The following is a 26,817-nucleotide window of genomic DNA, read 5'->3' as shown; positions in this document are numbered from 1 at the left end:
TTGGAATGAATGTGTGTTTTTTCTCTCTTGTGCGTTAAGATCCTTTTTTAGTGGACTCTCTTCTTTATCACCACAAAACTGAAACGGATTGCCTTTTTTTTTTTCTTGTTTTAGGTTGGAGGCAGCGAGCCTTTGATCATGACCAGCACTGTGTTCAGACTAGCAAATAAGGTTCTACGACTTGAAAAAACCAAAGGTTAATACAAGTTTAATACCTACTTTTTTTTTTTAAATCAAATGTTTTACTTTCATTTGACCCAGAGAGAACTATGTTTACATCATATAACTACACTGCTCCCACAAGTTCACATGCAGCCTCAGGAAGTAAAGAAACCTACATGGCCAATGAGTTCAATCCAATCAGATAAAAGGCACATTTAAGCCCTCCAGCCACTGTTAGTTGTCGATGTTGGTAACACATTGATGATGCTCGGGGTATACTGCCTGTTCCCTGGCTGTGCCGCGTTATTCACGTAAATGTTTCTTTATGGGTCAGAGAAAGTGTTTCTGCATTTATTGGGTCTCACTTGCTCTTAGCTAGGGCTGATGTGAAAGTCTTTTTACTATCCACTTTTGTGCCCTGGTTTTTCTGCATGGCTGTCTGCATCTTCCTTTTTTCCTACTCTGATTTCTTTGTGTGTCTCTCTCTCTGTCTTCATTCTTTTCTATGGGGCTGAAATGTCTGGCTCCATTTGGCTTGCTGAGTGCTGTGTCACTTTGAGTTTACTTACCTCATTTCCAAACTGCTAAAAGACCAGAACCAACTTCACTTTGGATCAGCGCTCCCCACCTTAGCTCCATTCATTGCCTTTAGAAAGAGGGGAAGTGATTTGATTAGAGTGGAGGACCAGTTTAATTCTGGTCGAGAATATTTTATAAGGTTAATATCAGTGTTTTAACACAATTTGGAAGTTACTTTACGTAGTATCATCAGTATTTCACTAAATTTCTACTGAGAGAAGTACTGAGTTGTATTGTTTTGTGTGGTTTAATCAGGAAAAGACCAGACCAACAGAGGCAGTGGTTCTGCTGTGGCCACACAGGTAAGGAAGTGTTAATAGTCTGCTGAAAATCCAACAAACATCTTATTGCCATCATAAAAAACATCATCTTTTGTATAATACAGTCACACTTACAAGCCAAGCAGCTGGGATGCTGTTAGTTATCGCAATAAGAATATCATGGTTATTATTTAAACAAGGACATGATTTTGGAAGTAACCTTGGTGACACGCTTCATTACATTATATAGTTAACATGACAGCATCATGTCCTTTTTTGTTTTATCTATTGTACAGATCAAATGGATGTCTTTCTTTTGTTTGTTCTAAAGGTAAATAGAGTAGGGGATATCTTGGCATTAAGGACACGTGAAGCAATCACATTCACAGCATTATTTATCTCAGTCAAAATAAGTTGTTTGTGAAAGGATGCCTGTGGGATTTGACACCTGCAATCTATTTTGGTCCCAGGCAGGAGCAGTGAGGGCAGGAGGGCTGGAGTCCCAATCATTGCTGCAAACAGACAGAGCCAAGACTCAGTCCAACCCCGGTAAATACCGCGACATGGAGGGTAGGACATCTCGGCAGTATCTAGTTGGGTTTGGCGACATGGCAGTAGGCGTTGTAAGATGATAGATATTTGACGAATGTCCGATTTTTCCACAACATTTATAACAAGGAATCTATAGCAATAATATCTTTAACACATGTGAAAGATTCAACATTTTCTTAACTTGTGCTTGGCGGTTCATTCTTTACACAAAATAAATTCTAAAGACAAAGTCATACACAAAAGAACATAACTTTTTGTTTTGTTTTTCGTTTTGACAAAACAATCTCACCACAATGTACCTTTTTTTTTTTTTTAGAAGCTGTTGAATCATATCACATAATCTTTCTAAGCAGATGGAATTATAAAAAACTCCATCTAGTAAAGAAAGTTTGAAAAGCTACCAAATGGACCTCAGGGTGGGCTTGTTTTATCACCTGCTGTTTTTAAGGTCAAAATTAACTTTCAGTCTCAACTTTCTCAATTGAATTTCCTTAACATAAACTATATCAATGTTATTATATAAGCTGTGTTATTCATTTATTTTGCTATTTAAAATTGTATTTACCATGATAGAATATTTTTCTCCATATCAGCCACTCGCAGTATCCTGGCCAGGGGTTGGAAGACTTTAGATTTTAATATATACTATTTAATGAAATAACTCTTTTATATTTCTACCCAACTACACTCCCAACTTTGAAATATAAATAGGCAGATTAAAAATGGCAGTGTTAAGTATTTATTTATTTGAACCAAATGTCAGAATTAGCATTATATTTTGTGTGCCAGGGCTTCTGGACATGCTGTCGAGGGCTCAGTGCTGCAGGGTTGATGACCAGCGAGGCCTTTTGACCAAAGAGCAGCTAGAGGTCCCTCTGTTCCTGAAACTGGCCGCAGACCAGGGACAGGACACAAAGCCAAACGAGCAGAGTACAACCAGCTCCCCCAGTGCAAGTTCAGCTGAAACCCCAGACTCTGCTGAATCTAAAGCCAAAGACTTAAGGGAAACATCAGTTTGAAAGACTTCTTTGTGCGATGGACAAAGACACAATCAGAATTACATCAAACCTCTCACATCATCATGAGACCAGTCATGTCAGAAGACAGTGAAAAACGGTCAAGCACTTTTTTATAATTGTTTACAAATAAGCTCTGAGTGCAGTGTACCACCATCTCTGCTACTGATAATTGGCCTCTTGAGGCAATATGTCAAGAAGAAAGATCATGGCGAGCATTTACAGTGTCATTTCAAACACTACAGATGTTAACGGTAACAATGTTTGCTAAGAAATGTTTTGAAAAGAAGTTTTAGTTTAGTCCTGAAGCCAATGTGTTGGCTGTGTTTATTGTTTAACGCTGTACAGTTCACATTGCTTAAATTTCTCACAGTCTCACATCGTAGTAATGCTTTTCTCCGAACTCTAAACAAAAACATGTTTCTACACAGGACTGTCCAGAAGGGGAATTTGAAGTGTATTGCACAATTGTTTTTTGTTTTTTTGTTTATTTGAATTAAGATTGTAGATAATATTTTGACTGAGATGAGTTTTTAATATTTTAATTTACTAATTTTCATTTTGTGTGCTCTCTTGCTGTTTTCAAATGTTTGTTTGTGGTACTTTAACTTTTTGCTGCGATGGCACTTTTAGCCCTGGTCAAGTCCTGTTTTACTGTCACCTTAGACTACATCTCAGGGTCCCGATCACAAATGTGTACTGTGATATAACGGAATGAATCTGATGTGTACATCAAAATATACCACAGGGTGTATCCAAACAATTAAATAGTTTTAAGATTAAATAGGATCCTGTTTGTCTGGTTTTGTCGTTGGGAGCGAGATGTCATGTTACAGCTTTTATTTTGGATAAATCACCAAGGCCAGTTTCTGGCTTGCCAAATGCTACGTGATTTGGTATTCTATGTGGTGCACCCAGACCCCACTGGCTGGATGACTCATGCCTTGTGAAAGAAGTCTAATGTGTACCTTTCTGTATAGGTGTACATTGTAACTAGCTTTGATTGCAATCTTGTACATTTGTTGTATCCTGGTTCAGAAACCTTCTAAATGCCATGATGAAATGTTTTTTTTTTTGTTTTTGTGTGCAAATTTCTGACGTTTGATCATTGCAGTGCTTTGATTGGCTCTTTATGAAGGACTTCTAGCCAATGACTTGCTTAATCTGTCTAGATACTTGTTGCTGGAAGGTGTTTTCCAGTTGAGGAGCCTGGAAGGACTATTATGGGGTGCATTTGGCTGTTGTATGGGTTACAAAACAAATTATGAGTCATAGATGGATTCATCCACATGGATGATGTCAGCAGCATGTAAGTGACAGTATGGGCTTTAGGAAGCATCTAATTTGCCAACCTTGTAGAAATGATTGTCCCTGAAGTGGTGTGTGTGTGTGTGTGTGTGTGTGTGTGTGTTGTTTTCTTTCTCTCTCTCCGCCCATGCATGAGTGGTGTGTTGGCAGAACTATGAATGGGCAGAGAGGGGTGTGCTATCCCAGACACCATAGCAGCAGTGAGATGAGGAGTGCCATCTACTCCACTGCACGTCTGTACTGGGAGAAGGAGGTGAGTGTCTGCATTTCCCCCCGGCATTTGATGAATTTCGTTCTTTGGGGTTATCACTTTGCTTATTCAGTCAGATGTGTCTTCCCTTTTTCTCGGCCACGCCATCATTCATTCTGTCTGTCGCTCAATGCATTTTTGTGCTTGAGTAAATGTCTTGTGCTATTTTGAGATAAACCTTTTTTTTCATAGAATGCACACATATTGCAATTGCTTTCTCCTATCTGTTTTTGTTATTTACTTGCTTTCAGTAATTTACATCGGGATGGATATGTAAAAAGTGTTTATTTTCTGAACTCAGCTTCTGGTAATGGGAGCTTTGAAAGGTGCTCATTCTACCTTTGAGAGTCCTGCAGAGGAATACATAAGGGATGTAAAAGAAAACCCATCAATCAAATCAATGCTTGCACATTACTGTGCACTGACAGATTCTGATCAGCCAGTGAAGGACAGACTCAGTGTGTTAAAATTAAAAAGGATTGCGGAATTATTTGCACGGACTCAGTTATCATTTGATATGCACATGGTGGATCTGTGATTCAGGCTGGGAGCAACGCTGTTGATCGACTACTGACTAAATTCATCCAGCTGTGTCTCACACCTGAGTGTGGCTGAACAGACATCCCATCAGCATCAATTATAGGACCGAATGTCCTTCCCACTGTGTGAGCCATCTTAATGTGCTCTCTCCTGACTGTGCAGCTACTGCCCATTGTGTTCCGCATTGGTGCTCTAACCACCTCTGTGTGCATGCCTGTGCTATAATAGCCTCTATAATTATGCATATGCTGTGCATTTGATTTCCTTAGCAGGTTCAACGGTACAAATGTGGCAAGTGGGCGATGTCAGGTCAGCTTTCAATTTCACATCCTGGACTTGAGTTATGGGGATTAGTTGACCCAAAGGAGTGAAAACTATGTCCAAGGTGTTTATCACTTAACTCATGGCTGAAATGATAAAAACATTGATGAGCGTCAGTTGGAGATTCTATCAGAAGTGCTTTTGTCTTCAATAAGTTGTCATTTGGCAGATGGGCAGGCCTTTCAAGGAAAACAGGAGTGATGATCCATTTGCTCTGGAGGAAACTACTAGAACTGTTGGGTCCTTGTAAATTCTGGAATGTGGTCTAGACCTCCTCTATCTGTAAATTGTCTCGAGATAACTCTTGTTATGAATTGATACTATAAATAAAATTGAATTGAATGATATAGAGGCAACTTGACCTTATACTGTTCTTTGAAATCTTTTCTGCTCTTTTAAAACTCTCTTCCACTCTCTCACACACACACAAACACATTCTGAAATGAAGCTTAAGAAGTTCATGTAGTGCTTCTTAGTTGGGGAGTTAATTAGTGTTGACCTAACATTTGAGCTGGTGCCTGGATTCAAGTCTTAAGAACAGGTTTTCTTTTTTACGTAATGCAGATGCTTAAATCAGTATTTGATCATAGTCTTTTGAAGGGTAAGTACTCTTATTAAACACTTTCTGCCTCAGATTTATCATCTCCGATTCTACCACGATGTAAGAAGAAAAAGGAAAAAAAAAAAAAAAAGACTGCAAGGCAAAAATATTCTATTAGCCCATCCTTGCAGAAAGAGTTCTTAAGTAGCTTTTCACGTGAAAGGCTTTTTGCTGGCGTGTGTGTGTACAGTGGGGGGGGGGGGGGCAGTATTTGATCCCCTGCTGACTTTGTACATTTGCTCACTGACAAAGAAATGATCATTCTACAATTTCAATGGTAGATTTATTTGAACAGTGAGAGACAAAATAACTTGACTTAGCATTTGGTGGCAAAACCCTTGTCGGCAAGCCGTGGTCAGACGTTTCTTGTAGTGGGCCACCAGGTTTGCACACATCTCAGGAGGGTTTTTGTCCCACTCCTCTTTGCAGATCTTCTCCAAGTCATTAAGGTTTCAAGGCTGTTTGGCAACTCAAGCCTTCAGCTCCCTCCACAGATTTTCTATGGGATAAAGGTCTGGAGACTGGCTAGGCCACTCCAGGACCTTAATGTGCTTATACTTGAGCCACTCATTTGTTACGTTGGCCGTGTGTTTTGGGTCATTGTCATGCTGGAATACCCATCCACGACCCATTTTCAATGCCCTGGCTGAGAAAAGGAGGTTCTCATCCAAGGTTTGACGGTACAGCGCTCCGTCCATCGTCCCTTTGATGCGGTGAAGTTGTCCTGACCCCTTAGCAGAAAAACACCCCCAAAGCAGAATGTTTTCACCCCTCCGTGTTTGATGGTGGGGATGGGGTTCATGGAGTCATAGGCAACATTCCTCCTTCTCCAAATACGACACGTTGAGTTTGGTCTCATCTGATCACAACACTGTCACCCAGTTGTCCTCTGAATCATTCAGATATTCATTGGCAAACTTCAGAAGGGCATGTATATGTGCTTTCTTGACCAGGATTTCCAGTCCTTCACGGCGTAGTGTGTCACCAATTGTTTACTTGTTGACTATGGTCCCAGCTGCCTTGAGATCATTGACAAGATCCTCCCGTGTAGTTCTGGGCTGATTCCTCACTGTTCTCATGATGATTGCAACTCCACCAGGCGAGATCTTGCATGGAGCCCCAGGCCGAAGGAGAATGACTGTTCTTTTGATTTCTTCCATTTGCGAATAATTGCAGCAACTGTTGTCCCATTCTCATCAAGCTGCTTGGCAGTGGTCTTGTAGCCCATTCCAGACTTGTGTAGGTCTACAATCTTGTCCCTGACATCCTTGGAGAGATCTTTGGTCTTGGCCATGGTGAAGAGTTTGGAATATGATTGATTGCTTGCTTCTGTGTAAAGGTGTCTTCTATACAGGTAACGAGCTGAGATTAGGAGCACACTGTTAAGTGTCAAATACATATTTCCCTGATTTAAAAGCAAATCATTTTATAACTTTTTTGACATGCGATTTTCTTGTTCTGTCTCTCACTGTTCAAATAAATCTACCATTAAAATGATATACTGATCAATTCTTTGTTAGTGGGCAAACGTACAAAATCAGCAGGGGATCAAATACTTTTTTCCCTCTGTATATGCCCATGTCCACCTATTATCATGAATGAGTATTTTGTGTGTGTGTGTGTGTGTGTAGACTTTTGTATGCATATCACAAAGAGGCGTAGTGTTTTCTGATGTGTCACCTTGGCTGTTGTTGGCTTGCTCATGTGGATTAATTGATGGAGAAGTGCTTCTCAAAGCCACAGGGCTTTTCTAACTTGGCTACAAAGGAAATGCACTTCCACCACCTTCAGGATGCTGCCCCTCATCCCTTTTCCTCCTGTCTACAAAGAAGGGATTCCTTTTTGAAACCACAGACCGAGAGACAGTGACCGAGGGAAGCATAAGAAGACACAGCGAGGGTTAGGCAAGCAGGCAAATCATTCTCATTTAGGTCATTTCCCTCAGTGAGCTGGCCAGAGAGAGCACTCAGGACTCAGTGAATGCATGCTCTCCAGTAAAAAGCTGAGATTATCCTTCTCTATCCCACGAAGGGCTGTAATGCACCTTTTTAGAATAAGTGCATTAGTACGGTCTTTGGTGTGCCAACTGAACCAACATGTTTGCGCATAATAGGCCTGATGTATGAAAAGCTGGGAACTCTTCATGGGGTCAGTCCCTCTGGTACAGATCATTCATTTCTAGCAGGTAGGCCTTGAAGAATGGCCCATGTATTCCATTCCAAGTGGGAAGGCGTTGACGTCAGCCTTCACAGTGGGTGAGCGAAAAACAGTCTATTAGCTCCCCTTTATTCTTCATGAAAGCCCTGGGCTGAATATTTCCTGTAGTGCAGCCGGCTCAACTGGAGATGGCGGACAAATGTCAATTGAGTCAGAACAGGACATAGCAAAAACTGGAGCAAGACAAGAAGTAGTGTAAGCGCACAAAAACCTGCGTAAGGAGCTGATCACACCAAGAAGCGAAACTGTAAACGTGCCGTCAGCTCTTTTCTTATGCTTTTTTTTTTTATGAACTTTTTCAGCAATTTTTGGACGTGCATAAAAGTTAAAATATTCACAACTTTTCAGCAAAAGATACAAAGTTGCACCCATAGACTGTATATTAAAATGTCTATGGTCGCGCCACTGGCCAATGCCGCACTTGTCACAGGCAGCCAATCAAGTCAAGCAAGAGGCGGGCTTTACTACTTTATCACTTTCTTCCTGTTTTGATGCTGGTAGATGATAATGTCTTGTTTTTTGTAGTCTAATTGATGGGGTTAGACTACAAAACACCCAATAAGCAAAACATCAAAGACTCTTTGCAAAATTGTGTCTACAATTAAAGGTGACCTGCCACATTTCAATACTTTTTAATATCTGACGTTCAACCATGGACTCTAAAAATGCCTTGGTTACCTTGTTTCAAGCCATTCTAACATGGTATAGAAAGCCTGCAGGAAGACTCAGCTCGATTTGTGCCAGTTCTCATTAATATTCAACAAGCTAAGCTGCTTCACTCTGATTGGCTAACAGCTAGCCAATGAGAGCCTGGTAATCAGTATCCTTAACCGAGCTCAATTGGGTGAGCTCATGAATAGTAATGAGCTCAGGCATGACATCAGACTGACAGCTTTTGTTATTGGCTTGATTTCTCCGCCCATTACTTTAAGGTGGCTAGAGCTGACAGAGGAGTTAGCAGTTCATTTTCACATTCACGACATAACACAGACACATGAACCTAACATGTTTAAAAAGTGCAAGTAAAAACGGTTTCTGTGGATGGGCACCTTTTAAACAATCATGTGTTTGTGCACCTGATGGCTGTTTTTCACAGACTGGCTCATAGGTGTGGTCATTTGACAGTCCGTGCTCGGGAATTGACAAAATTATATACTTGTGTCTAATGTATATTAGTGTATGTTTAGTGTTTTGCAAAACGTGTGAGGCTGACAGTGTGCTCATAGTGATGCACATCTGGGTCAACGTTGTGCTTGTTGAGTTTTGATTTCGGTGTGTAAGCAATCGGCATAAACTGTAGGTGTTAATGTTAAACAATATGTATATAAATGCCAAACACGTTTCCAAAAGTTACATTTATCTTTTTGGAATAGGTTTTATGAAAGCTAATGTAATCATAATTTTCAAGATCTGATCAAGGACAAGGTCTACTTACTTAGTGTTTCCGAAGCTTTCATCAACATCTTTTGGAACTCAGATCTCATGCGATGTATCTTTGGTAACGGCTACTTCCATTTTGGCAAGGTCCACTTACTTTGGTAAGTAAGTGGACCTTGTGTCAAGAAAACAACTCTAAAACACAAAAATACTTTTACTGCTTTATACCCGTAGTTTATTTAAAAATTCTTCCTTTTCTTTTTTGTTTACACGCAAATTGAGAATTTGCCTCTGAAAACAATTCTTTCAAAAAACTCCACATTGGAGATTTTGGAAAACTTTGTTTGCACGTTTGCATATAAACTGTGAAAAACAGGATTAGGAAGCCAACGTCACAGCATGCACCTACCCCAAAAGTGTGACCTATGTTTACATTTTTATTTGGCTGTGGTGATACTGGATGCATTCCGAGAAGCGGTTGAATTAATGTTGGTGCGAACCTTTTATCCGTCTGTTATACATATAATACAGCTGCTCTCTTATGTCGAGGAGCAGAGACAAATAAGTGCTCGGAGGTCAGCAGTTTTGCAACAACTTCTCCCAACACCAAGAGCCAGTCCGTAGAAGTGATTCGTTGCTGTTGTCGCTAGTTTCAGGATTCTGATTGGCTAACGTGGGCTTAAGCTTCTCAATACACTGACACCTACAGGTTGCCCTTGGCGGCAGAGTTACACCGGTTTGTGTAAAGGAACTCTTTTCTGAAAACTGACAGGTGTACACAATGTTATTTTTGAAAACAGAGTGGTTGAAATTTCTATTTATGAAAATAGCCGGCAACATGTAAACGTAGCATTATTCCGAGCAACATCAGTGAACCACATCTTCAAAACTCTCCCAGATCTTACCCTGGTGTCTACACCATCTCGATGCCATAGCAGAATAGGAAATCAATAAACAACCCATTAACACTGACATGCCAGGAAGTATTTTTGATTGATCTGATCTGATCTAACTGGTCAGATGTCAGACAGAAGGAGACTTTGACAGGTAGCACTGAGAGCTCTGGAGTATAAATAACTGTCTGACACAAATTGACCCTGACCCAGAGGGGTTTTGTCCCCAACCACTGGGGCTCCTGACACCAGCTGTGGATCTGGCTGTGACTGTTGGCCAGTAATCATTGTGGCCTTTCAATTGTGCTGAAATCATTGTTTGTCCTGTATGATTCCAACTGTGTGAGGGTGTTGATATATTTCAATCTTCTATACACATGAAGTTTCTTAAAAGCTTTTAATCTGCATCGCTAAATATTAACTTTGAAAGTTTCCACTGGGTCTGTAACTTAGTGGCTGGCGCACACATCTCTACTGTTTAGTTTTTTATTCCCCTTTATTTCATCACCTAGCAAAAATCTTATTTGATAGGATAGATTTCTAAAGAAACGGGATAAGAAACATTGGCATCAAGTAAAGACATTTTATTAGCAGCATATGTGATGATTTCTATCAGTGGGATGAAAACCAAAAACTTGATGTAGTGAGGTTTACACGGGATTTTCTGTTTTTACGACTCAAATTGAGAAGCAATAATGCGAGCAGCTGTGTGTACATGTCAGTGTGACAATGAGGACCAAACACCAAGGTAAAACCCCTGAGGAAAATCAGTGAAGTGGGAGCTGCTGTTGTCCCTGAGTGAGAGTCGCCATCTAGCGAAAAAAAGGCCATAACTGCACACTTGTCAGCTTGCATGTGATATCTAATTGACTGCTGCTCATCCCAGCTTTTCAATAGTAATCCAGTGGGATTTCGGATCATGGATTGGATCAAATCTTGGATATGGGTTTTTCAAAAGCAAAAGGATTCTAAACTAAAATCAGAGCATGTAATCCGAATTTACGTTTGATCTGGACCTTCGGGTTTTTTTACACTCAGAACTCCGTTTGGGATCTCTTTGATCAAAAAAAAGAGGCTTATCCTGATCCCATCAGAAGGGTGGATTCAGTTGGGACTTTTCGAATTGAAATGGGTAAAGAAGAAATCTTGCTTACCCAACTGCAGCGGAAAAAAGTGCTGCTGGAGATGCATTTCGGTAGAGATAGAAAGAGCTGGTATCTGTCCTGTAAAGGATTTCTGACTATTGGATTGTATTGTTTTTATTCTGTTAATATTATAACAAAATAAGGAATGTAAAATGTTTGTTCCACCTGTTGTTCTTTGCTAAGACAGTAGGCTACACTAAATTCCATTTAAGGCTTTGGTAAACTGGATTTAGTAATCCTAAAATTTGTTATTTGGATCACAATGAGTGATCCAATCCAATGTTTCTTAAGAAACTGGCCTACAAGTAAGATGGATCAGGTGATCCTGGATAGGAAAACATGGGATTTCCAAATCCGGATCAATTTGATCCATATTACACTTTTTGAAACACTGGGTCCTGATCATCTGATCATGGCAGCAAGATCTGTGATCAGTTTAGCTCTTTTGTTCATATTTTTAATGACAAAAAAAAACTGGTCAGTGTATATCATAAAACTAAATTATTGTAAAATGTCTTGCATTTAACCATTGATGTTGCATACAACTGCATGGCATGTAAAGTTCCTCTTTTTCTTTCTCTTGTCTTTACAGTTGCACAACCACATTATTCCAAAGGATATCATCTAATCCAAACCTACGTCAGCACGGAACTTCTGAGATAAATCTTCAAGTCAGCAATGGAACAGAAGGCAAACGAGGTGTTTGAAAGCCTGATAGACAAAATATTTAAGTTGTTCTGGCCCAGTCTTACATGATTTTTTTTCTCTCTCTCTCTCTCTCTCTAGTGTCCCACCTCTCCTCAGAAGCGCATGAAGAACAGGTCCAAATCCACAGAGGAGATGCAACAGACGAAGAAGGTCAGCAGAAGTCTGACATCCATCCCTGTACTCATTCTTCGTAGTTGCATACTTTTATACTCGTCAGATCTAATGTGACTTCCTTGCCTCATCTTGCAGGCCTTTTCCTCACAAAAATCACTCCCGGGCAGACCAGAGCTGGAGAAAGTGAAGGTGAGCTGTGCACATGTTCCTGTATATTTCAGTATGTAGGAAAGGAACCCTGTTATGAATTTATTTCTGTTACATTGTGTAAAACATAAGATCAATTTGAGCTGGAGCTGTTTTTTTCCACGGTCTCCCTGTTTTTCAGGAGTGTCCTGACTCTGACACGCCATCGTCCTCCATGGAGGAGTTAAAATGATAAATGGAAGGACACATCATCATAAACACAAGATACATAAAATGTACATATGAACGCAGAGAAACATGCAAAATATTATAAAAAGATAATCGTGAACTACATTAGGCCTTTAAAACACACAAGCAATGATTTTATGATTGGTTAAATAAAATTAAAGACAAACTCACACACACTGAAACAATCCCTTGTGAACACCTGTGATGATGCAGTTTCATTTTATTGTGATTGTTGTATACATACCACACTGAATGTGTATTATTGAAAATAAATTGAGGCTGTATCTGAATCTGTCTTTACTCTTCTCTCATTCACATCAAGCATCTGACAGCTGATGCTTACTTTTGTATTGTAGGTTCAAAACACATTCTGACTAGTGAATAGCTCAATGTAAGCCTAGTGACAGAGAGTGACAACTTTGAGCATAGGTGCCAAATTATGTTTTCCTCCATGGTTGCTCACGGACGCACACCCTTTAAAAACAATTAGTAAAAAATGTTTGCATTTAAGAAGCTTAAGAAGCGGTCAACACGAACGCACGCCTATTAACTCGATAGTAAAGCTGTAAAGTAGACTATCTTTCAATTTAGGATTGGAGATGAAAAAATTAACTGACACATAACCGTGACCAGCTTTGTGGGAAATTAATACCCAATGGAGACGGGGACTGACAACGACATAACCAATTCCACTATGATGGATGCTCGCCTTGGCACCAACTGCAATGTTTAATTTTAAATGAATGTAGCCTACTGGCAGTCTGGCATGCGTGGGTGCTCAGTATTTTCCGTGGGTGCTCGAGCGCTGAAGCACCCATGGAATATGGCCTATATGGCTGTGAGAGGTGAAAAAGTACTTTTGTAATACTGCTCAGTCAGATCGACTATCACTTTGTAAGAGTAAAAATAACCAACACAAGTGGGGAAGGGGTGAAACAGGTAGGGGGTTTAAACATCTGTCAGCTAAGATTATCATTGGTTGACTGGAAATCCCACAAACAATTCCCAGGTAAACCATTGGATGTCAACTGAAAGGCTGTCAAAACTTCATGAGTGTATCCAACTGGAGTGAAACATCGTCTTTAGATCACCAAAGCATGAAAGCAGCACAAAGACATGCGACATTTAAAACTAATCTGACAGGACAGCTGTAAAACCCAGGAACACTAGTGGAAAAATATGAAGACAATGTAACGATTCATGAAAACACATTGAATAAAACCCTAACCCAGTTGAGCAAGAATTGCAATTCACTTCCTCTCAAATATTTTTGGGTTGCCATGGGCAACTTATAGCGCCTCCCAGAGGTCAGACTCTCAAACTGAGGAAATAAATGATTGGAGGATCAGAAATGTCTGTCAGACTGCTGAGGAATTTATCTTTTGTTCTAACAGTCTATACGTGACTCGGCTTCATCTGTGTTTTCCCAATTATTTTGGCCAAAATCGCTGTTATCAAGCTTACTCCTACTGGCAGTTCAGAGGAAAAAACTATGATGTTGAGTAGAATGTTAAAAACACTAAATCATTTCTTTGGAGACTTTTACCTATTAGATTGATTGACTCACTTGAAAGCTGTTGAGTCTCCTAAGAAGAAGATAAAGCTGTGCATTCCTTGAAAAAACTTAAGATCTTGAAAGGCTGTACTGGACCAAGATATGTACAGCAAATATCAGACTTCTCCTTTAACAAACATTCAGTTTCTGGCAATTGGAGCCCTGTGGCGAGTCAATGTCCATCTCTACAAACTGTCTCTCTGAAATATCAGCAAGTTAACAGACCCTTTTTATAAACTCCTGTTTGGCACAAGTAATAATATGTAGTCTTATCCACAGTGGTCTCCAAATTAAAGCTGCAATAGTTTTCAGTATAAAATGATCTGCCAATTGTTTGAACCAACTGTTTTGAAGTATAAAATGACACAAAATAGGGAAAAATCCAAGGTGACGTCACATTGTTTGTTTTGATGTACTATCTGAACAAAATGTTCATATTTCAGCAGTCAGAACCAGTTGATTTCTGGCAGTTTCTGTTTACAAAAAGCACTTTACTTCAACACTTAATTAATTAATGAATTAATTAAGGCAAAACAGATGCAAATATATTATTCTAAATGAGAGCTACAGAATATGGATGTCCATGTATTACCTGCTATATTTAATTAACTGACAGGTTTCTACAATTCCCTTACCTTCAGTAACAGACTGCAAGCTTACTGAAAGCATCCTATGGAATCCCTCAGGCGTCATGAGTTTAACACAGGATAGGACAGCCTGGTGAGGAGGGGCGGACTGACAGTGGGCACTACAGCGTGGTGATTGGCAGGTATTTGGAGTGGCAAGATGGTGTATGACCATCTATGACATCTGGAGAGAGAATTAACAGCATCATAGGGGGTGGGGGGTAGCTTTGGAACCGCATCAGAGATTTAGCCGTGTGTGTGTTGTGTGAGTGATCACATGCTTGTCCATATGTGCATGTATGTCTCTGTGTCTGTGCCGCACCAAATCTCAAGGATTTATCCCCTCGCCACCATCGACCAGCAGCAGCAACAGCCTCGGCTCCAGTGCACAACAAACAGAGCTGTTATCTCTCTCTCTGGCTCCCAGCTCTCATAACAGTTTGGAAAGTAACAACTCCAGTCTAGTGGGTTATTAAGTTCTTCTCCTCTGTGTTCATGGATGCAAGTCTGAGGTCAGCAAGTTTGGCAGATTTGGTTGAGAGCACTGCTGATATGACAGAACCGCAGCTGGACCAATTATTAACAATTACCCTGTTACTCAGGACAACGCGGCGTCCTCCCCTGTTTTGGAGGACATTGCCTACAGGCAGTGAGGTGTGTAAGTAAATGTGTGCACGTGTGTGTTAAGAGCATCTCAGAAAATCTCACTGATAGTTCATTTCCAATCATAACATGCTTGATCTTGAGTCCTGACAAAGTATTTAAGCACCTGAACATTCTGCACTAGTCATTGAGATTACACAGTACATGTTTGAAATACTTCCACTGACATATCTCAGGCAATAAATGAAGATTTATTACCCTGGCTTTTATCTGTGCCAAACAAATGTACGTGATGTAAAAAGCTGTGGGAAAATAAGAGCGGACTTGAGAAGCCAGTGCAGAAATGATCTTCCAACATTTACCACTAGGTGTCAGTTCTCTCCTGCTCTTAGAAGAACATTAAACAACAAGGACCAAACAGTCCTTTTTATCTTGGATTCTTAATCAGGTGGAAAATAGCTGGTTAAACAAACATCATTCATCACCTAATACACAACGTGCTTTCCCAACTCATGCATCATTAGGTTAAGGATCTGTATTATTGATTAACAATGAGGTTTCTGATGATGGTTAGTCAACACGAGACGAGGTGTTCCCAGGTGGCTTATTTAAAGATGATGTACACTTCAGTTTGATACTTTCCAGGGGGTCATACACAACACCAGACTCTTTCAGACAAGGTAAGATACTTCTGCATATGTCAATATCACATATTTATGATAAGATTTTTTTTTTTTCCAATCTATCACTGAAGACTGTTAAATACTTCAGTAATCCTTAGTATTTTTTTCTACTTCAAGTAGAAAAGCTCAACTAGAAAGTGTTTGACGAAGGATAAACAGCATAGAGATTACATGTGAGCCAAAGTGACATAAAGGCAAACTCACACCAACACAGAGAGCAACAGTGAGAGTGGCAGACGGCAAACAGATGAGCGTGGGGCAGGTAGATTAGATGATAACAATACACACGCACACGCACACACATACACTCTATGCACAAAACATGCAGAGTACATTCAGCTGCAATCTGTGGAACTTGTCTCACATGCTCCCACATTCAGATAGATGTACATGTGCCTCTTTGCACATCAGAAGCTGCAGGAGGATGCCATACAGAATTAGAATAATGCAGCGACCGTAATTGCTGTAATTTAAACTGCTGTAATTACTGAACTCACTTGCATCCTCTTTGCTTAACAGAGACACATTAGTACTCCCTCCTCCACTGGAGTCCCCCAAATAGGGCAAAGTGGCTGGCATGAAAAGGGGGAAAACTGTTCTTTTTAAACCGAAAGTGTGAAAATCTTTAAAGGGAATTGCTGCTCTATAGACAGTGGAGAGTCCCTTAAATAACTGACTTGCAGCTGCAGCAGGAAAAGTAGGACAAGACAATTAACATGGATATTGATTCATCCTTTTTCGCTTATTTGTTGTGAGGCGAGACGATGCCTCGTGGTGAATGTAGTTAAAGTATGAGATTTGACCTCGAATAAAGGACAGCTGTCAATTACAAACCATGCGGGCGGCCTTTCTTTCCTTCTAATTCCTTGTCTGTTGATCTCAGTAGAGTGGTGAGAGATGGGCTCATACACAGACATGATGGTCTTTGGCTTATTTTTACTGCTGCAGGTGGCTGATAAACACATTCACCATTGCATGTGTACAACGGTGTCATCCTGTGATTTAAATTACTTCCATGTCTCCACACAGCATTTAAAGCACCATGTCCTCTCGGTCTATAACTATAGTGTCTTCTGGACGGAGCACAGGGCTCCACTACAATGGTAACTTATTGGTTTCAATTCCCATCATTCTGTTTCTTAGTTGCCAATGCAACGCCTCAAAGCTGATCTTCCCCACCTGAGTGCATATTGTTGTGTTGTTATTTGTGATCAGGTTTGAGGATGCATGGCACGCAGCTCTCATCACAGCCCAAACTCCTGCAGGAAGAGGACAGGGAATCTGGCATGGGCTCCAGCCTTGATCTCAGCAGCAGTTTTGAGGGCTACAGTCAACACAACAATCCTCACTTAAGCAAACCTTCTTTCAGAGAAAGAGAGAAAGGTACAAGAGCGGCATTAGGAGTAGAATTGTACATTCATGTATTGGGTTCGCAGCAGGTCTGATCTCTTTGAAATGGCAAATAACAACAGCAAAATCTCTATCTAATGAGCACGTGGTTACATGCTCATTAGATAAGGACATGCCTAAAAGACACACAGGACCAGCGGGATCATGCTGCTGACAACAAAAGCAAAGTTCTCCAGTCACTCAGCAGTTTTGGATGCACATGTGTAATGTCGGCTGTCAGATGGTTTTGCTCTCTAGAGATTTCAAACTGAGGCTGTCTCTCTCATTCATAACACTTAAATCACAAACATGATAACAATACTGTGATGTTGTGGCCATTCTACTTTTTTAATTTTTGTATCTCTAACGTACTTTTTGTGACTTTAAACTTCGCTGTGGGGCATGTTGCGAGGATAACCATCTCTTTGGTTGTTGTTGTTTTAAGCAGATAGCTCTCCAGAGCCGACACCTGTGAGCCCAAACAAGTTAAAACAACTCCTCATCAATTTATCAAAAATGCCTCTCCTCCTCATCCTCCTCTTCTTCTTTGTATGCTCCTTGGACACTCTGAGCTCTGCTTTCCAGTTGGCAGGGGGTAAGTACCATAACCCTCACTGCCCCCTCAGCGGGTTGCTATTGACTCAGCCAGTTGATGTTTGACAATTAGTGAGTCACCGCAGAACAGTTCAGACTCTCCTATTGGGGCCCTGCTGTAGCCTATAATTTACCACAAAGCTTCTTCTGGTGACATTTTTGGATTTGGGGAAAAAAGCAGTTTGAATTTTGTTTAACATTGCTCTTGGCAACGTGGTCATGTCTGAGACCTGCATTTTGTGTGTCTCTGTGTGTATGTGGGTGGCATAATTAGGTAAAGTGGCAGGGGACATTTTCCAGGACAATGCAGTGCTGTCCAACCCTGTGGCAGGGCTGGTGGTGGGGATCTTGGTTACTGTGCTAGTCCAGAGCTCATCCACCTCCACATCCATTGTCGTCAGTCTGGTGGCCTCTGGACGTGAGTATGAACATTAAAGTGTGTATAAATGTATGAGCGCCATGTAACTGTAGCACAAGTTATTTTAGGTTTTGAAAAAGACTCACAAATAGAATGATGTCCAGGCTAGCCTAATTTATCCCGAGATGTTGTTGCTGTGTGTCTCTCCAGGCTATTATTTTCCATACAAATATTTTACAGTAAACAGAAAAACAATAACATAGCAATAATAAAATAAAATAAAAAAACATTTAACCCTTGTGTAGTGTTCATATTTTTGTTACAGAGCCAAAGTTGCCAGATCTGGTGGACCCACGACATTATTAGACTTTTAAATCATTACAGCCAAAACAATTTATGTAAAAATACTTAATGGATGTTTACTTTAGCTCAATTAGCAATGATATACAGTGGGGCTCAAAAGTTTGGGCACCCCAGGTAAAAAAAATTTATTAATGTGCATAAAGAAGCGAAGAAAAGATGGAAAAATCTCCAAAAGGCATCAAATGACAGATTTTACACTTTTAAAATAACAGAAAACAAAAAACTGGCATCTGCAAAAGTTTGGGCACCCTGCAGAGTTAATACCTTGTACTATATCACAGCTTGGGAATGCTTCTTGTAGCCAGCCAAGAGTCTTTCAATTCTTATTTGAGGTATCTTTGCCTATTCTTCTACTCCAAACAGAAGTAAACAGAGCATTTGTTAGCTAGAGCAATGTTCTTGCTCATTGATGTTTGTTTAATGTTTTATGGACAACAATGTGGGTCTACGGCACATAATAGGCTATATCAGGCATTAGCCATGAATACTTGTTGGTGGAATACATTTATTACTATTTTTTCTCTAGCCAATCACTGCCACGGGCGGGACTATTGCTGTTGTCATGCTATACGGCACGTCTTCTCATCATCACCTGACATTGTGGTTTGTTATTGTTGTATTTGTTGTTGTTGTTGCTTTTACTCCGTTTTTATTTGACTCTGCTCCACTCTTTAAACCCTGGCAAAACCAGTATATTGGTATGGTTACTTAAAATGACGTTAGATTCAGACAGATATGTTGGGCTCTAGTTACTGGTTCAGGAAAAGCATTTTCCACTCACCAAAGGAAAGTGGTTAGAGTGGAGACAATGTCAGACTGAAGGTGGAAATGGAGTGTAACAAGTTGATATTTCTGTCTGATATCAGGAAAGAAAGATGATGAAATCAAACCGTTCACACTGCATAATCTCCCAACATCTCAGTCAGTCCACATCACGTTTATCATGCCTCAAAAGATCATTACAAAGTGAGGTTTTGACCTGTCAGTTTCTAATGAGTGCAGGTCTTGTTTCATTAAAGTGGATAAAGTGAATAATGTCAGTACGCAGGAGCATCCACTTTGCTTCTGCTCTCCTTTTTATAAGAGACCTCGAGACTTATAGGTAATTATTAAAGATAAAAAGAGATGCAAAAGAGTGCATGTGAAGAAATGGATGTGTGTCTATATAGGAGTGCAGGCGTGAACACATCTAACCTTCCTGCAGAGAGAGAAGGCTAAGCTACCTCCACTCACCTGCAATCACTTTTCACCCCCATTCACAATGAAGCAGACGTTTACCCAATTACAATGTTTTATTTTGTATGACTACATACATGCATACAGTTTTAAGAATGAGGACTTTCAAGTGAAATGAACCGCTATGGTTTGGTCTCACTTTACAGTGCTAGAAGTGCGGTCAGCTGTTCCAATCATCATGGGGACCAATATTGGGACTTCAGTCACAAACACCATTGTGGCAATGATGCAAGCAGCGGAGAGGACTGAGTTTCAACGGTGAGTGAAGAAAGGGGGCAAGGCAGAGGAAAAGTGGAGGGGAAGCTGAAGAGCAGGGAAGAAGAAATAGAAATGGAAAAGACAAGGGGATAAGTGTGGAGACGAAAGAAAGAATAGTTAGTGTTAAAAGTGCAGAGTAGAAAATAGAGAAGAGAAAGCGTTCTTTCAGCCTACATTTGAGTGTAATTTCAGTGACAATAATGGCACCAATCCACATTGATCCCACACTAGTAACCCTTGAAAACATACAACACTGAACAGACGGCATGTTGCTTAATCGGTGCTTGGTAAAATGAACAAAAAGTAACAACTAAAATGCTTGTTACATCACACACATGAAAAAAGTTGAGCCATGAAAAGCAGATTAGCAAGCAATCATTTTGAGTAGTTGGTCAGGCTGACCTTAGTTAACACACAAAATGATTGTGAACCACTGCAGTGCCTTTGCCGGGGCAACAATCCACGACTGCTTCAACTGGCTGTCGGTGCTGGTTCTGCTTCCGCTGGAGGTGGCGAGTGGCCTCATGGCCCGGCTGTCACACATGCTGGTCACCAGCTTCAAGCTTCAACCAGGGGAAGAAGCACCCGAGCTGCTCAAAGTCATCACCGAGCCAGTCACCAAGCTCATCATACAGGTAAAACTATCAGCCAATCAGCATTTTTGTAACTGACCATTTACTAAACCCCTTTCCAAACAGTGATTGTCCAATCATAGCTTAGCCAATGTAAGAAAGTAGTCATAGCAGGTCTGTCAATGGATTTGTGTATTAAGAGTCCACTCTGTATTTAAAGAATTTACAGCGCTCTAAACTGCAATACAAGAGCAATGCTGTTTCTATATGTTTTTTTACATGGATCATGAACTAGTGAGGATACTAACTTTTTGCCTGGAACATGTAGCGTTAGCTTCACGTTTTAAACTAATTCATGTAGCCAACGTTAGCTTAATTAGCCACAGCTGATAAGAGCTTCACCAGTTGCCCTTTCAGCTGGCAACTTTCTTGTTCCAGGCTACAAATGACAAACCTGCTTTTGTCTACCTCTCTTTGAACTCAAGGACCCATTGTTTTAAAAAGTACTAAGAAGTTTGAGGTGTAAATCTGCCACTGTTATTCTTTTATCTACATATAATAATTAAGTATTATTTTTATATTATTGTTGTTTTAAAAGTGCAAGGTTGGGAAGCTTGATATGCACAGCAACAGTAACTAAGGGGGCGGAGCTAGATGTCTTGGCTGTAAGAGGGATTGAACACATGGCTTTGTTGGGCTTTCTGGTTGAAGGACTGGAAGTTTTACTCTCATTTGAATCATTAATAAAAAAAAAAAAATGAGAACTATTTTTTCTTTAACCCTCAGCTGGACAAGTGTGTGATCACAGGCATTGCCATGGGAAATGAGGACATGAGGAACCGGAGCCTGGTTAAAGAATGGTGCCAGACTGACCTTGTTATGGTAATGGCCTTGTCTCCAATGCTGTCTCCTGCACATGCAGACACATTGTGTCACACTCTGGCGCCAAATAGTGCCTGACACTGCTGCCAGGGAAAAATGTGATGCTAATTTGTTTGATCACAGATGCTTCTTCCTTCCTTCCTTCCTTCCTTCCTTCCTTCCTTCCTTCTTTCCTTTCTGCAGTCCACTGGCAATGTGAGCACTGGAAACTGTGGCCCCAGTCATGACTTGTCCCAGTTGTCACTAAAGTGTGAGTTCAAACTCAATATTATCTGTAACCCACCCTCTCTTCTGAATTGTAAATTGTGTTTTTAGTATGCATTTCTTTTCAGTGTTAGCCCTGTTATAAATGTAGTGAGCCTGTGTGCTTGTGGGATAATTTCCTCATGATTGCTGGTCCTGTCACTCTGCAGGTAGGCATCTGTTTGTGTCTACCGGGCTGTCAGACCTCTCGGTTGGCCTGATTCTTCTGGCAGGCTCTCTGGCTGTCCTCTGCACCTGTCTGCTGCTTCTGGTTAAGCTGCTCAACTCTCTTCTTAAAGGCCAAGTTGCAAGGGTTATCCATAAAGTCATCAACACAGGTGGGCATGCTTTTGAGATGCTGGTTTTACACAGCACTTCAACATGTAGCAGCTTTTGTGTGTTTAATATGCATGTGGGTAATTCCCTTTTTTACTCTCTTTATCTCAACAGACCTGCCATATCCGTGTGGGTGGCTGTCAGGATACATGGCCATGTGTGTCGGTGCAGGGGTAACATTTGTGGTCCAGAGCAGCTCTGTCTTTACTTCAGCCATGACTCCCCTGATAGGTGGGTGACGTCTAGTACAGTATTCATAGCTGCTTGATAGATATTAAATACATGCTCTTTGTTCTGTTTGTATTGTCAGTTAGGGTTAGCATTAAAACTTTATAAATTCTTGGTGACCTTTTCGGATGAAAAAACCCAACTTGCTGCATAGCTTGTTTTACTCTCTTGGATGCGTACTATCTTCCTTGTTCTTGACCACCACCCACCTCAGTGACCACACTAGGCCCAACCATTGTGAAACACCCCCATTCATTAAGGCTGAATAATATCAATACAACTGTGTACACTTTTATCACCTCTGTGTGAGTGTGAAACCATGTGGCAGCATTGTAATGGTTATTACAGTATGAAAGAAATGTGAGAAATGCTAAACAAGTATTTCATCCCTGGCCACCACTTTATTCTCTCAATAGAAATACCTTCAGGCAATTTGAACAGTTAATCGTGCAAACCTGATGGGTAATTAGTGATTCTTTTGTTGGTTCTATATCAATAATTGTTATAGCAGATTCTACTCATTCATCAGACTCTTTCATCAGACTCTTTCATTGCAATTTTTCCTTCTGATTTAGAAGTAGTAGACAGAGTGACACATTATGCATGTGGGCTTTCTGTGCATGTAGGTTCAAAGGATACGGCACTGTGGATCACATAATATCCACAATACAACAGAGCACTTTAATTTAATTAAGAGTGCGGCAAAGCACTGAGATTGTTCATATTTATGACTCTAATTTTTTGAGAGGTTGATAACTTTAGTTACCGTTCACATGTCATTCTTACTTCTCACTGTCCAACCTGACTTTGCTGCTTAGTTAGTTTTCTCCAGTTTGTGTTGGGTGATCTCTGAGAAAATGTTCGACCGCTGCATCTGCCCAGTCTAAAGCTTGGACTGATGTGAACTTTCTTCTCCTTCTGAGCCCGCAGTTATGTTTCATTTGGTGCAAGCCTTCAGTGATTCTCTTGTAATGTCTTATCAAAGTAGACTCTAACTGTGCAGAATATTCAATCTTATTCTCAAGTGGACCAGCACTGTGCAGAAGTGATCAGTCATGCTACTTGCCTGGACTCTGGCTTCTGGCATATGAGGTTTGCCACTGCATTTTGTGAGCTTATATGATCACATTTTAATGTTTTACATGGATATGAGTTTATGTGAATACTTTGTTTTTTCAAGTAGTTGTGGCAGAGAGAGAAAGAACAATAGCACATACCTTTGAATGTCAATCCACCCTGAAAGACTTACCACTGTAATCTATTAGCTGGTAAACTGGGCTGTTGTTACCAAGGCCACCAAGTTATAAATTCAAACAACCACAACCTCTGAACAGACACGTACAGCTACAACAAGAAACTGTGAACTGTACAATGAGCAAAGGTTTACCAGATTGCTTCTGTTATTCATTTAATGGCTAATTAAAATAAATATGTTCTCATCCAGGGAAGAACATACCTCAGATTTCCTTGATAGCTAATAGCTCATTTGCCAGCTACATGGGGCCAAATAAGGACATTAACCTTCTTATTTCCACTGATTGAGTCTTGTGATTTTTGTAAGAACATGTTGCATAACCGGCACTGTATGCCACTGGCTAAATGAAGCATGTAAAATCAGTGATGACTGAGTCATCAGCCTGCTACTCTGTGATAAATGTGAGATGGGAATCATGTCTTCTTTTAAACAGGAGTAATCAAGCAGCTTGGAGAAAAAAGCTAAAGGGCAATAGACTATAGACATGGATGATTTACAATCCTCAGACCTATTCAATTAAGTGTTTGTTTCTTTTACTTTAGCTCTACCACCTTTTCAACCCACGCTGTTACCATGTCTTAGTATCATATATTGAACATGAACTGATAGAAACCACTTGCATACAATTTCCGTAGTTATATAACTATTTCTAGCAGAATAGCAGCATTGCCTTACTGTGGTATTCACTTGCTGTCAAGCAGCCACTCATATGACGGTCATTCATTGTATCTGGCAAAGTTGTATTTCAGCCTCTATGATTCCTCTATTGCTTTTTCAAAAATTGGCTTTTTTTCATCTTTCAAACCAAGTATGAATGATTTTATATTTTGTCTATTTATCTGAGATGACATTTGAGTCAATCAGTAATACAGTAGTTAATATTTAAAATAATTTTTTAAACCGTTTTTTTAAACCTTTTTTAGGCCTTTATGACTCTCAGCAATTTTTCTTGCGCCTTATCCTCGTAAAGGCAGTGGATTCCGATTGTATCAACAGCTCAAAACTGTAATCTTAATCAAACATTTCCACTTTTTAAGACAAATCAGTGTAGCTTTGACGAATGTTTATCATTGACACTCAGTCTTAACACAAAAGTGTTAAGTGCATCAACTAGTTTCGGAGAAAAAAAGTGGATGCCGTAGCAGCTATGCAATTTCCTGGTTAACCATCTTTAATTACTTCCCTAGTTTCCTCTGTTTCTGTCGTCTCCCTCAGGTATTGGTGTGATCAGCTTGGAGCGAGCCTATCCTCTCACCCTTGGCTCCAACATTGGCACCACTGCCACTGCCCTGCTGGCAGCTCTGGCCAGTCCTGGGAACAAGCTAGCAGCAGCCATACAAGTAAGCCAGTGTTTTATCAGATACAACAGACATTTTTAAACTGCAGGAAAATGAGAAAATCAAAGTGAAGGCATCATTGGCCCCACCCTCCCACTTAGAACCAAAAAACATAATTTAAGGAATATCTTTTCCAGTGATACCGTATATGCCTCTCAGAGAGGGGGATGGACACAGGCAGCAAGACAACACTAAGGGAGTCAACAAATATATTGTTTCTACACAAACAAAAATCTTTTTACAACGAATTAACCACAGATGGTAGATTATGATAATGTATGTACATTTATGAAACAGGAATTATGCATAAAAAAGATGGAGGTAACTAAGTGTCAGGGAGGTTTTTGTTAGTCTTCTCTGAGACTAAACTGTAAAAACTGGAAATTATCTGGTGTCATTGGATTAACACAATTGTCATTGGATAGGACAACACACTTTGACTGTTAATAACATTATTTAGCACCCCTGTATCTCTTCATCTTGTCTTTGTATGTAGATTGCTCTGTGTCACCTTTTCTTCAACGTCTTTGGCATTCTGCTGTGGTATCCTTTTCCTTTCATGCGCCTGCCGATAAGGATGGCTCGTGTCCTGGGTGAGCGCACTGCCAAGTACCGCTGGTTTGCAGTCTTGTACCTTCTCCTTTGCTTCTTGCTTCTGCCCTCGCTTGTGCTGGGCCTCTCGCTGGCCGGCTGGCGGGTGATGGCTGGCGTTGGGGCTCCTTTCCTGGGGGTGACCATCTTTATCACCTTGGTAAATGTGATGCAGACTCGTAGTCCTCGCCACCTGCCCTCTAAGCTCCAGAGCTGGGACTTCCTGCCCCAGTGGATGCACTCTCTCAAACCGCTCGACCGCCTCATCACCAAGGCAACTGTCTGCTGCAGCTCGGCAAGCGAGGAGGAGAAGGGAGAAGAAGAGGAGCATATTTCTTCACAGACGACCTCTGTCAACACGCAGAAAGAGCCCGCCCAGGGGAAGGCACAGCTGGCTTATGACAACCCAGTCCTGGACTTTCTGGATGAGAGCAGACCAGGTGTGAGGGTGCTTAAATTAAAAGGGTTAGAAAGGTGCAACAGCACTCCACTGTAGTCCAACAACTTGTATACTGCAGGTTGTGTATAACATCGTGTGAGAGTTGGAATTGAGGAAAGCCATTTTATAATGCTTTGAAAATAACCCCTATTTTGATCATAAATTGATTGACAATCAGAAGATCCTCCCCAAACAAGGCTATATATCATGAACACAGCATGAGATTTTCATCCATGTTTGATTTCCATCCAGCTGAGCCAGCTTCTCCTGCTGATGAAGATCATGTGATATGATCACAAGCTCCAGAACAACTACTTAACACATTGTTGTCACCTGTTGAGCTCAATAATGAACTTTGAAACGCAATTAATGATACATAAACAGCATGATTTAGGAACTGCATTAAAGGTACGCTGAGGAGTTTTTCACCACTAGTGGTGCTATAGAGCAATGCTTTCATGAGTGAGGCACATTTTGTGTGTGCACATGAAAGCATGCATTCCTGCTTTTGGTTTCAAACCACTAATGTGATTTTCCAAAAAAAGGTAGCGATGCAATGACAAAGGCAGTGAAGGAAAAAAACGGCAAGCAATTTGGGTGAGACAAACAAAATGTAAACATGTCAACTTTTGTTCGTTTACAAGAAGATCTAAAGCGCCGCTTTGACTAGCCAACAATATTGCTTGCTGAAAATGTATATGAGTGAAAAACATAACTGATGAACTTAGCACTTAAATGTCCCAGCATTCAGCAGTCCTGGGTACAAAGCTCATCTATTTTATGTTGACTGTAAGTACAAAAAAGAAGCCAGCACTTTTGGTAGCCCAAATTATAATGATAAAACACTCTTA

At 40.5% G+C, this 26,817-nt stretch overlaps 2 protein-coding genes and 2 long non-coding RNA genes across 9 annotated transcripts in view; 3 read left to right on the top strand and 1 right to left on the bottom strand.

Annotated features, from left to right (window-relative positions):
- The window catches only part of rgs14b (regulator of G protein signaling 14b), an 11,653-nt gene extending 8,295 nt beyond the window's left edge, over positions 1-3,358 (top strand). For 5 of the 6 annotated variants that reach the window (XM_034883352.1, XM_034883358.1, XM_034883356.1 and 2 more), the window contains 4 exons: positions 115-196; positions 997-1,043; positions 1,472-1,571; positions 2,343-3,358. In XM_034883352.1, the coding sequence (XP_034739243.1) occupies positions 115-196; positions 997-1,043; positions 1,472-1,571; positions 2,343-2,572 (459 nt within the window). In that variant the 3' untranslated portion in view covers positions 2,573-3,358. The remainder of the gene's footprint in view (positions 1-114; positions 197-996; positions 1,044-1,471; positions 1,572-2,342) is intronic. The other variant, XM_034883354.1, reaches the window with a different exon arrangement.
- On the bottom strand, positions 2,137-16,331 carry LOC117951591. The gene is made up of 3 exons (XR_004658217.1): positions 16,319-16,331; positions 5,351-5,356; positions 2,137-2,216 (listed from the first exon to the last, which is right to left on the bottom strand). It is a non-coding gene; the product is annotated as an uncharacterized LOC117951591 (long non-coding RNA).
- On the top strand, positions 6,238-12,701 carry LOC117951589. The gene is made up of 5 exons (XR_004658215.1): positions 6,238-6,248; positions 11,814-11,920; positions 12,008-12,079; positions 12,179-12,232; positions 12,372-12,701. It is a non-coding gene; the product is annotated as an uncharacterized LOC117951589 (long non-coding RNA).
- slc34a1b (solute carrier family 34 member 1b) lies at positions 15,687-26,817 on the top strand. The gene is made up of 13 exons (XM_034883360.1): positions 15,687-15,882; positions 16,915-16,988; positions 17,101-17,268; positions 17,723-17,869; positions 18,143-18,286; positions 19,972-20,083; positions 20,523-20,718; positions 21,442-21,537; positions 21,721-21,787; positions 21,951-22,118; positions 22,231-22,347; positions 24,815-24,939; positions 25,433-26,817. Exons 2-13 carry the CDS (start codon positions 16,928-16,930, stop codon positions 26,021-26,023), a joined length of 1,992 nt encoding a protein of 663 aa, XP_034739251.1. The 5' UTR covers positions 15,687-15,882; positions 16,915-16,927; the 3' UTR covers positions 26,024-26,817.

Source organism: Etheostoma cragini, chromosome 10, assembly GCF_013103735.1.
Source record: "Etheostoma cragini isolate CJK2018 chromosome 10, CSU_Ecrag_1.0, whole genome shotgun sequence".
NCBI classification, from domain to species: domain Eukaryota; kingdom Metazoa; phylum Chordata; class Actinopteri; order Perciformes; family Percidae; genus Etheostoma; species Etheostoma cragini.
The sequence above is the reverse complement of the archived record's forward strand: the minus strand, read 5'-3'. Positions and strand labels throughout refer to the sequence as shown.

Excerpts from the sequence above, each read along its gene's own strand:
- slc34a1b (XM_034883360.1), top strand. The coding sequence starts at position 16,928 with ATGTCCTCTCGGTCTATAACTATAGTGTCTTCTGGACGGAGCACAGGG. Across the intron at positions 16,989-17,100 it reads CACAGGGCTCCACTACAATG|GTTTGAGGATGCATGGCACG; the intron begins GTAACTTATTGG and ends ATTTGTGATCAG. Across the intron at positions 22,119-22,230 it reads CCATAAAGTCATCAACACAG|ACCTGCCATATCCGTGTGGG; the intron begins GTGGGCATGCTT and ends TTATCTCAACAG.